This window comes from Stegostoma tigrinum, chromosome 8 (genome assembly GCF_030684315.1).
Source record: "Stegostoma tigrinum isolate sSteTig4 chromosome 8, sSteTig4.hap1, whole genome shotgun sequence".
Classification (NCBI taxonomy): Eukaryota; Metazoa; Chordata; class Chondrichthyes; order Orectolobiformes; family Stegostomatidae; genus Stegostoma; species Stegostoma tigrinum.
The window spans coordinates 92854409-92866506 of NC_081361.1; the positions used below are offsets into that span (position 1 = coordinate 92854409).

Sequence of the window (12098 nt, forward strand, 5' to 3'; positions counted from 1 at the left end):
CAGAAGGCACGTAGGCTTGAGGAGGGAAAAATATCTTTGGTGGTAGGGTTGGATTGCAGGTGGTGGAAATGTTGGAGGATGATGCATTGGATTTGGAGGTTGGTTGGGTGGTACGTGAGGACAAGGGGGATTCTGTTTTGTTTATTATTGCGAATAAGCGGTGTGAGGGATAAGTTGCGGGAGACACGGTTGAGGGCATTTTTGATCACTGTGTAGGGGAAGTTGAGGTTTTTGACAAAAGAGGACATCTGGGATGTTCGGGAGTGGAATGCCTCATCTCGGGAGCAGATGCAATGGAGGCGAAGGAATTGGGAATAGGGAATGGCCTTTTTACAGGAAAGTGGGTGAGAGGAGGAATATTCCAGTTAGTTGTGGGAGTTGGTAGGCTTAAAATGGAGATAGTAGGAACTGCTGATGTTGGACAATCTGAGATAACACTGTGTGAAGCTGGATGAACACATCGGGCCGAGCAGGAAAGCTTGACGTTTTGGGTTGGGACCCTTCTTCAGACCCTTCCCGACCTGAAATGTCAAGTTTAAAATGGATATCGGTTTCCAGGTGGATGCCAGAGATAGAGACAGGAAGGAAAGAGAGGGGTGTCAGAGATGGTTTTTAGGACAGTTGGCAGTGGAGTGGTCACTATTTGATTAATATTTAAATCCAGATTTTTTTAATTGTGTTCAGATTTTACCATCTGTCATGATCGGAATTGAGCCCATGCCTACAGAACATTCGACTGGAGTTGTGGATTGCTGGCAATAAATCTGTGATAGGTAGAATGTGATGATGAGGTCTCATCTTTTTTTCCTCTTATTGGTTTCCTCATCAGTTACCATTGATCCAGTTAAATGGTTGTGTCCTATAGGGCTCTGTCAGTAATTTTGCTGTCAAGCTGCTCATTGTGATGGACGTTTATTTACCTTATTCAGAATGCCTTCTGTACCCTTGCCAGCCCTGGTGCCGCTTCCAGTTGCTGTTCAGATGTAGGAACACTGATTCATCAACTGTGGATGTTTTACCGGTGGCTTTCTTGTCCCTGTTTAACTTGATACTATGAGATGTCATGGGTTATGAATTCAGTAAAGAGGACTTCCTTCCAATTGTATACCACTGTGTCACCACCTATGGTGGATCTATGTTACTGGTGGGACAGGACATTCTCAGGGGTAATGTTAACAGCATCTTGGAGATTGTTTATAACTGAAGATTGCCTGAGTATGATTGTGTGCTTTACTTGCCTATGCAGTCAGCTGTCCCAGTTGTGGCACAAGTTCCAGATGTTTAAAGGGAGGACTTCGCAAGGTCATCAGAGTTGGGTTGACCGTTGTCATTTCTGGTGCCATGTCAATACAGGGTGTCCATAGTTTCATTTTTGTTGTGCTCTGATAAAACAGAGTGGCTTCCTAGGCTATCTTAGAGGGCATTTAAGAGTCAGCCAAACCAGGTAAGGCTGGCCGATCTCCTTTAGCGAAGCACAGTAATGAAGCAGCTAGGCTTTCATGGCAATAGACAATAGTTTTGTGATCGTCATTGAAACTGCCTAATTCCAGATATATTAATTGAGTTTTAAATTTAATCAGTTATCACATTGGGACAGAAGTGAAACATAATCTGTGTGAAAGTTGTATTTGAAAGTTAAAGGAGAATTGTTGCAAATAATCTAAGTTTAGAAAAATCTGTCAGTGATTGGTTTGAAAGCTTTGAATTTTCCTTTGTGCTTTAGCCAGTGGTCTTTGGCAGAGATTTTTAAATCTTGCAGTAATTGTGTACAAATTCTCGGTCGCCTGGTGGGAAGTATAGGGTGTGGAGTCTGTTAGGATAGGGTTTGCAGTCTGTTAGGTAGATCTGACAGGCATTTCATTGAGTTGTGTGTGTTAATGTGACTTTCTGTATGGAGCAGTGCTCCCAGTCGCAGTAGGCAAATCCTACCCTGAAAACTCTTCTGCTGTAGCTGAGGAGCGAGTGGCAAAGGAGCGAAAACAGTTTTCAACTGTTGGCAAGAGATGGAAAAAAATGATCAAAAGTCAGCCACTCAGTCTGTACAGCCTGTTCCACCATTCAACAATGATCATGGCTGATCCTCTATCTCAATGCCGTTCTCCCCTCTCCCCAGCCCCTCAATGATAGCTCATACACATATATTGCTTTCTTAAATATATTCACTGACTTTGCCTCCATAGCCATTGAGAAGTCCACAGGTTTACCATCCGCTCAAGAAATTGCTCTTTATTTCAGTCCAGAATGGACCATGTGTATCCTGAGACCAGGATCGCTAGTTCTGACACTCTAGCCAATGGAAACATCATCCCACCATGCAATCAGTTTTTCTTTTGTCAAGCTGGTGGCGCCAACAAGGTAGGCACCGTTTAGACTCGTGAGCCCGTCGGCTTCACACTGGCCACTTCCTCCCTCCCTTACGTCAGGTGCTCCACTGGTTCTCCCAGTGATCTAGCCAATATTTATCCCTCAATCAAATCACTTTCAGAAAAAAAGACTGTCTAATCATTATCACACTGTCGTGGAGCTTCTATAGCAGAACATGTAGTGCTGATATGTGACTATGCTCTGACTTGGCCACTAGGTGGAGCTATGCCCAATGTTTTACCAATGCGCCTCAATTGCACAGTTGGGTGATCTCTTACTGAGAGGTAATCATTGAGTGGAGTCATTGATAAGAGATTCCAAAGGTCTAATAGATTAGCAGTCTAACATATTCTGATCATGCTGTTGTGAAATTTCATGATGTTTCAGTGAATTCAGAATTGTTATGCAACTATAGGCTATCAACAATCCAAAGGTTCCACCTGCATTGTGCAGTTGAAGCAGTATCATCCCACCTCCTTGACCTGTCCGTCTTCCCTGGACTGACCTATCCCCTCCCTACCTCCCCACCTACACTCTCTCCACCTATCTTCTTTACTCTCCATCTTCGGTCCGCCTCCCCCTCTCTCCCTATTTATTCCAGTTCCCTCCCCCCATCCCCCTCTCTGATGAAGGGTCTAGGCCCGAAACGTCAGCTTTTGTGCTCCTGAGATGCTGCTTGGCCTGCTGTGTTCGTCCAGCCTCACATTTTATTATCTTGTGCAGTTGAATTCTGTTTTGAAACAGAAATTCTTTCCAACCAGAAATTCTTCTGGTTTGAAAGAAAGGTTGCACTAACTTGAGGGCGCAAAACAGCATCTGCAATGTTTTCAGACTTATCGATGAGTTCATGCTGTGCTCGGACCTGCTGTTAGTCGTCTTCATCTATTCTTCACAATATAACCACGTTTATCCTCATGCCCTTGACTGGCTACACTTCAAATGCTTTCATTCTATTTGTTGACTTGCCATTCTCTTGATTAAAAAAATTTCCTTGGTTTTTTTTCATGTGGGATTTATTTGAGAATCTTAGACATATGCGTGTTTGTGTCTTCCCTGTCTCCAGCATTTCCCACATGGAAATGACTTCTCCAAGTCCATCTTATAAAAACCTTGGCTAATGAAGCATTCCATTAGATCATGCATCTCTTTATTGTGTGACTGCATGATTAAGTCATAAGACCAAATTTAAATTGAAGCAGAAGGTTTTTAACAGCATTGTAAATATGAAGCTTATGGATTTAACAATTTATTAGATAATTGATGTTTCATCTCATACAGCTGTAGTCAGTATGTCAAGTGCAACTTTTTTTGTCTGTTAACTGTTTCATAACAATCCTGGGAGCAATCTACAGTGAAGCACTAATGCAAGGCTGTTTGAATCTTTCTGCTTATTCATCTTGTTTGCCACTTGGAGGAAATTGTCTGTTATTCTGACTTATCTAACAGTGAGTTCAATTTAAAACTAAAGAAAAATTAGTTACAAAGTATTTTGGGCCATCTATGTAACAGACCTTTTGTCATGGTTTTTTCTTTTCCTTGCTGTGTTTTTAATTTAATTTAATTTAATTCAGACATTTTCCATTCCCTCGCTAGAAGCGATTGAACCGAGGTCACGAGGAGCCAGACCTGGTGGTGAAGGCAAAATTGGTACAGGGAGGGGCACATTGCGATTACGTTCAAAGGGCCCTGCAACTGTTGAACAATTGGTAGGTTCTACAAAACTGAGTTCCAGAACATGATTCAATTATCAAGCATTCAAATAAGTGTTGTTATCCTTCCACTGAAGACAAGGAATTTTTAGCAATGCATTAAGTGTACTCCAGACATGGATAATATTGACAAATAAGGAGTGAAGCTTTCTGTTCTGTCTCATTAATGTGCCTCAGACATGCTGCTGATAGTATATCAGTTTGGCAGAATGCAAGTGTTTTTTTGTTCCATTTCTCATATCTTTCAGTCTGCGAGATTCTTGTTTAATGCTGAATAGGAGATAGTTGTGTGTATGCTTTATTTTCCATTAGAATATATTTTTCTGGTAAAGTGATGACCCATGAGGAAATATGATGGTGCAGTTTGAAAATTGATAAACCTTTGTTGAGATGGATGTGAAGAAACTGTTTTTTCACATGGAAATGGCCACCAGATTTGATGGAGAAAAAAATTAGGCTACTTTGCTGGAGGAGTATTGAGGGGATGGGTCGGTTTGTGGGAGGGCATGGATGGGGAGCACGGGCACTAATGCTGTTTCTCTATGTCTATATGTACACAAACAATAATGAACAGTTTCTTGAGCAGCTTTCTTCATCTCTGCATTGAGAAATCTGGGACTGATTGTGCCCTGGGCAACCCACAACTGGGAAGGGGGTGATGGGGACAAATCCCAGGATAATCCCAGAAAATCTTGTAAAAGCACATTATTGTGAAGATCTGATATTAAAAACAGTGCTGGAGAAACTCAGGAGGTCTGCCAGTATCTGTGGATAGAGAGAAAGAGTTAATGTTTCAAGTCCCTTGACTGTCCTTGGGATCTGTTGAAATCCAGAAATGTGGGCTGGTTGGTTACTGTGTGACAATAAGTTCAGAATAACATTAGTATAAATAGTGGTAGGTCATATTGAATTGAAGAAAATTTCCATAGACAAATCAGAATAATGAATTCATTGCAACGTGGAATGATTGAAGCAGATAACATTGACACCGTCACAGGGAGATATGCTGCATATTTGATGATACAGGACAGGCTGAGAAAGGTCGCCAGAGCAGGAAGAGGCTTGTATAGATTATGAACATTGGCATAGACCAACTGGGACAAAATAGCCCATTTCCATGGTGTAAATTCCATTTAATTGTCCAATTCCATCAGACTGGCAAGATTTTAATCCAAGTTTCATAGGTTGTAGGCTCATGTCAACGCCCCCGCTGCAACCCCCCAGTTTCCATCCATGGTCTGTTGAGAATTCTGTCTTAATATAATTATTTCTTCACTAACTTCTGTTGTTTAGTGTCCAATACCTGAACCAATGTAACTAATGTATTAAATTACTAGCAACATCAGGTTAGATTTATACCATTCCTTTAATACAGTGTACTTCATACTACTTCACACGAGCAACTTGATGCTAAGCAGATTTGCATGTGAACTGTATTACAACAGTGATCACATTTCAAAGATAATTCATTTATTACAAAATTCAGTTGGGAGATCTTGAGGTTTCAACAGGAGCTATTTTTTCTTTGGAGTAAGAAGGTATTTGTCTTTGTACTTCTGTATTTGCTTTTGCATGAGTTTATCACTTGCAGCTCTAAGTCATTTTGCCTTTTATCCTTGAACTTTCTTTAATCAACAGCCCACTGAATTCGAAGAAAAGGCCATCGGTAAAGTTGATGATTTGTTGGAAAGTTACATGGGTATAAGGGATACAGAGCTAGGTGAGTTTATTGCTATTGTGCACATTTTTGGATTTATTAATCTTTAGTCAAAATACTTCTCTCTCTTTCCATGGCTATCTGCAAAAAATATTTTTCAATCTCGCATTAGTAGTGTTTCAAAACATCTGGTTATTTAAGGAGTATATTGGGTTGCCTGAAGGAAACAATTAGAATGGGCCAATTCGAGTATTGTGCAACAGCTTAACTTATTGGTTTATGCTGTGTGATGGCAAGAGCCTACAGGTTGTGGAACAGGGAAGGGCAAATTTTAACCTGATGTTTAGAGGCTCCTGACAACACTGGTTGGTTTGCTAGTTGGCAGACATTTTATTACCCTGCTGGCTAACATCATCAGTGCAGCCTCCAATGAAGTGCGGTTGTGTTTTCCCATCTGGTATTTAAACTCTGGGTCCGTTGGAGTCGATTACCTCATTTCCGGTATTTCTTCGCAGTGGTGTGTACATACATGAGGGTCTAATTCTGTGTGTTTATTGATGGTCTTCTTAGTGGAGAATGAAGCCTCTACAAATTCCCGTGTTTGTCTCGATTTGGCCTGACCGAGGATTTTAATATTGTCCCATTTGAACTGGTGGTTCTCCTTATCCGTGTGAATGGAGACATGAGAGTATTGGTCATGTCTTTTTGTTGCTAGCTGGTGTTCATGTATTCTTGCGGCCAGTTTCCTTCCTGTCTGTCCAATGTAATACTTGTCGCAGTCCTCGCATGGAATCTTATGTGTCATGTTGGTTGTGTCCAAAGTGGATATGGGGTCTTTGGTTTGAGTCAGCAGTTGACGTTGGTTTGTGTGCCACTCTGATGCTTAATGGTCATAGGAGTCTTGTGGTCAGATCGGATATGTTCTTGATGTACGGTAACGTGACTAGTGTGTTGGGGCAGAATGTATCTTCCTGTTATTTGTGTGATGGGCATCATCGGACCCAGCTGTTCGGGTATCCGTTGCCCTTAAATACTTGGTCGAGGTATTCTCCTTTGTTTTGGTGTAGTTCTGGGTTGCTGTAGCATTGTTGTTGCTCATTTAAATAGGATTTGCACACACTTTCATTTGAGGATGCTGGGGTGGTTACTCAGGACTTGATCCATGTGTGTGGCCCTTCTGTGTACCTTTTGGCATTCCACTATGACCTCCAGGAATGAGAGCTGTTCATTCTTTTCTTCTTCCCTGGTGAATTTGATGCCAGTGAGAGTGTTGTTTATTTGTTGGTGTGTCTCCTCTAGTTTAGTCGGTTTGATGATGCTGAAAGTGTTGTCCATGCATCAAGTCCATAGTTTAGGTTGGATCTGTGGAACAGCGATGCTTTCAACTCTCTGCATCACCGCTTCTGCTATTAGCCTGGAGATAGGTGACCCCATGGGTGTTCCGTTGATTTTGTTCATAGATTTGGCCATTAAAGGTAAAGTTGGTCATGAGGAATAGGTCCAGTACTTTCAGCATGTTGTCTATGGAGATGGTGTCATTTAGGTCTCGTTTTAGTAGTTTTGCTTGTGTTTCTCTTGCTAATGGTATGTCAATCAATGTGAACAGGGCGGTAAAGCCAAAGGACTCCATGGTCTCATCCTCATCTATTCTTACATCTTTCAGGGATTTGACTAACTCCTGGGCTAAGTGGATGGGGTGGGTGACTTGCTGATGAGGTGCTTTAGTCTTCGTTGTAATTCCTTGGCTACTTTGTGTGTTGGTGTGCCTGGGAGGGAGATTGAGGGGTATATACCATTGCGAAGAAATGTCGGAAATGAGATAATCAACTCCAGTGGACCACAGCATCCACAACCTGAATCTACTCAACAACCTTAGGGTTGAGAACCTCAAATACATGAAACAGCTGCCTGGTTTTATACGCATGCTAATAAGTGGTGTAATATGGGTCTTGAGACATTTTTTGCATAAATGAGCTTACACAGTTGAGACTTTAATCCTCTACCTCTTTTGAAGTGTTTAATTTTTGCCCTGCATTCACGTGAATATGCTAATACAGTCAATTGAGCAATTTAAAAAGGCCAGATGGAGTAGATTGGGAGGACCCCTGGTCGGGTATCAACACTGGTATTAGCCAAATGATCTTTTACTGAGCTGTATTTTGTATACTTCGAGATGAATGCTATTTGTGTATATCATTACTGTAATGCTTAGCATGATGCCAAATTTGATTTCCCCCTCTTTTGAAAATTTTTGCAAGTGTTTTTGATTAAACGATTGCTTACTCAGTCAACAGCTGAGCTGATTACAGTGAAGAACTCGTCATACAAGTTAAATTCTGTACCTGATCAACCATTGTTAGCTGATTGCAAATGGATCTGTACTGGTTATTTGTGACGTATGTTTGCACAGAATTGATTTGCTCAGTCACTGCAGTGTGTTAAGAACAAACTGTGTTGTGCACCAGATCTAAGGGTAGCCAACAGGTTTGCTTTTGGAATAGCCTGACAACCATTCTGTCAGAATCCATCTTCATCTGCCAGTGTGCTAGAGTCTTCAGTAGCCATTGCTAGATATGTTTCATGCTGCTGATACGTTAGATTTCTTGAATTCCGGAGGGTAGTCAAGTAGAACTGACACTGGATATCCCAAAACTTGAAATTTGTTGGACAAGAATCAAACATGTAGAGTAAGCCCCTTGGAGACAATAAGGACTGCAGATGCTTGCAGCTAGTGTCAATAAATGTCTTCACAGATGGTACCAGCCCTGCTGAGCTTTTCTAGCAACTTCTGTTTTCGTTCTCAATAAATGTAGAGCTGGAAAAGCATAGCAGGTCAGATAGTATCTGTGGGGCAAGGAAGTCAATGTTTTGGGCTGAAACCCTTTGTCAGGACTGGTAAGGGGGAGGGGAGCCCAGAAATAAATAGAGGGGGTTGGTAGGCCTAGGGGAATGGTAGGTGGGATGGAGAAAGGTGGATGCAGGTAGTGGGTTATTGTGGTTGGTTAGTGGATAGATGAGTCGGAAGATGGTCAAGTTGGGAGTGGAGAGATTTTTGAAGCTGGTGAAGTCAATATTCAGGCCATTGGGCTGTAAGCTCCCAATGCGAAATATCAGGTGTTTGTCTCCAGTTTACGTTTGGCCTCACTGACAGTGGAGGAGGCCAAGGATGGACATATCACCAGTGGAGTGGGAAGGGGAGTTTTTGCCATCCACTTTAACTCCAGCTTCACCAACTTTAAAATCTCTTCTGCCCCGACCTGCCCATCTTCTGACTCACCTATCTGCTCTACTCTTCCCACTGACCAACTACAATAAACCTCTACCCTCAGCTACCTATCTCTATCCCACCTATCCTCTCTCCAGCCCCACCCCCTCACTCTATTTATTTCTCGGCTTCCTTCCGAGTTCTGATGAAAGTCTATCAGCCCAAAATGTTGACTTTCCTGCTCCTCAGATGCTGTCTGACCTGCTGTGCTTTCCCAGCTCCATATTTATTGACTAGAGCAAGCCCCTTTCTGAACTACTTTATCTTTTAATCTCCAGCTGACAAGCACGTATTTCTCGTTGTTACATTTGATCCACAGTTGGCTCTGAGGGAAGTAAAGGCACCAGTTGTATCACTACATAATTGGTCATGCCCTGAAGGACCCAGTTGGGCTGTCAGTTGTGTTGGAACCAGCATCTTGTGAAGTGGCATGGGATATTCTATTAAAGGGGCTTATACATGTTATTATTAAAATCTGTACCCATTTTCCTTTCCTTTCAGCTGCAACCATGGTTGAGGTCGGAAAGGACAAGAAAAATCCTGATGAATTTGCAGTGGCTCTGGATGAAGCTCTTGGGGACTTTGCGTTTCCGGATGAGTTTGTCTTTGACATTTGGGGTGCAATAGGTGATGCGAAGAAGGGAAGACTTTAATGCCAACATTTCTGTAAAGATCAGTGAACAGTGTTTGGAAACTCTTGGTTCACTGTTCCCTTCTTTTATGTCAAGTGGACAATTAACTCATGTAGATTGAAAATGGAAAGAATGCTGTTTTAACTGAAATAATTCATTTTCCCTGTGACTGTTAATTCACGCTATTTCAGTTGAATTTTATCAAGTGCTTTTTTTCTAAACTAGAAGACAGTAATCATAAATACAAGGCCATATAAAATATAGCCAATGAAATGCAGCACTCTCCATACTACACTGCCTGCAGTCCCTAAACGATTTTGTTGGGAAAAAGACATGCAGAGCTGCCTTGATCAACCCTAGCACACACCCAATTTTTCCATGAGTATTGATTAATTTTTCAGTTTTCCTCCTCTCGCTCCCTGGTGTTTGCTGGAGATCAGCATTCAAAACGAATATAATGGAAGGTGACTGGGATTAAGGTTATTTAAGCTTACCCTCCCTCCACTTATCAATAATCAAAGCATTTATAACCTAATTGACCATTTACTAATGTTGTAATTGGGTAAAGTGTAATAATGTGAGCAGGATAGATATAATTAAAATAAGAAATTACAGCGATAGATGTATTCAGTACTTAGCGTGTCTAAAAGGGAGTATATGAAATTTATGAAACTCTGGCTTGGTGCTGATTGTTGGGTACTATGTGGCAGTATTGGCTGTGTTGCAGCTCCCTGTAAATGTCCTAAAAGGCTAACGGCATCATTGATTAACAGTGACTATATAAAGTATATTAGACCAAAGATTTTCTAAAGAATACTTTGCACACTCCAGTTGTTTGAATTGAGTGGGGATTTTATATAATGTTAAGCATATATGGGCCTAATATATTTTGACTGAAATTATAAAGAACTCCAAACCAAAAAGTTTGTTTTTAATAATAACTATCTAGGTTTTTTATGAAACATAAATTTACTCACCGCAGTGTGCCTAATGCCATACCACAGTGTTTTGTAACCAAACTATTAATTTTGATCTTTGCATGAAATGTGGTACTAGAACTATCGTCTAATCAGAATTTTATTAGGATTTCTATTTAAATATAGATCCAATACTTCCTACTTTGAGATCATTTAATCTATAAATACACTTTGCCTGTTGATTTATATGAATACAGCTGCAAGTTTACTGGAATCATTTAGCTTTTCCTTAAATGGGCCAATGCCCTCATCTGCCACAGTTCCTTAATACCCACTACCGGCCTCCTTGGAAGCTATTCTTTAATCCCAGTGATTCAGGGAACCTGGGAAATGAGCCAGAACTTCCTGGAAGTATCATTATTGTGTAACATTGTTTGGTGACTCAAGCTATATAATTATTTTTCCACACTGTTTGGAACATTATAATTTTTTAATGCAGTATATAATCTGACACAATTGAGATTGCATCCTGCTTTGGATGTCGATAATCATTTATTTATTTAAACCTTTGTTCTGCGTCTTGGTGAATTTGTTCATGTTGCTTTATTTTTCAATGGGGTATAGGTGCTTAATCTATATTATATCACTGTGTCTATGTAGTTTCTTTACTGAAACACTTACCTCAAAAACTGCTACCAGAAAGCATTCAACATTAGTGTGTTTGGAGCCTTGCCAGTCCTCAACTGAAGTTTAAATCAGCATTCTCAATAATTTGTGTCTCAGACTGCCAGTATCAGCAGGTTTTGGTATCTTAATTTGGAATTTGTTGACCAATAAGGGGACAGCACAATCTTTCCTTTGCACCACTGTTCTCCCACGCTTCCTCCAACTTCCCAAATAATTTGGCACAATCCAAACCCACAGGCTCTCAAAACTGAAGCAGGAATAACCAGAGTCAGAAAGTAAGTTGGCTTGACCTGCTTAAAACCTGGTGATTGCTTATCAATCACAGTTTGGATACCTCTGTTCAATGGGACCAGTTTTTGTTTCCAGTTCATTCAAATTTCTTCTGCACTTTCATTTCCAGATCAAAAATTATAGAATAAAATAATCATCAATTTTCACAAAGGGTGTCACACAATGGGATTGGGGGGGGGGGGGGGGGTGGGGGTGGTGTGGAAAAGACATTCTGCCATAATTGTACTTCAGAATGCCATGATGGATTAAACTGACTACTTTGCCTAAAGCAATGCATTTGTGTGAACTACTGAAAGTTAGAAATGAGATTTACACTACATCAGTTGAAAGCATCTTCTGTATAGATTATTTTCTATTAAAAAAAAGTTTGCAAAGTCTTGTGTGAAAAGTGTTAATTTGATAAATAATTTTGCAAAGAAATGCAGCTGCTGTGTTTTTGCCTTTAAGCCCATTGTCCAGCATTTATTACTTCCTCCATTCATCGTAGTGGATCTTCATTTCTGGAATACAAAATTTTCCACTATTGGCTATTCTTCAAACACTCCAATGTCAGTGAAGAGCAAAGTCTGTTGTATT

At 40.7% G+C, this 12098-nt stretch overlaps 1 protein-coding gene across 3 annotated transcripts in view; it reads left to right on the forward strand.

The window, feature by feature from the left end:
• The window catches only part of gipc2 (GIPC PDZ domain containing family, member 2), a 74182-nt gene extending 62480 nt beyond the window's left edge, over positions 1-11702 (forward strand). For 2 of the 3 annotated variants that reach the window (XM_048539912.2, XM_059648144.1), the window contains exons 4-6: positions 3958-4070; positions 5712-5793; positions 9497-11702. In XM_048539912.2, coding sequence (XP_048395869.1) covers positions 3958-4070; positions 5712-5793; positions 9497-9648 — 347 coding nt within the window. In that variant the 3' untranslated portion in view covers positions 9649-11702. The remainder of the gene's footprint in view (positions 1-3957; positions 4071-5711; positions 5794-9496) is intronic. The other variant, XM_048539913.2, reaches the window with a different exon arrangement.
• The last annotated feature ends 396 nt before the right edge of the window (positions 11703-12098 follow it).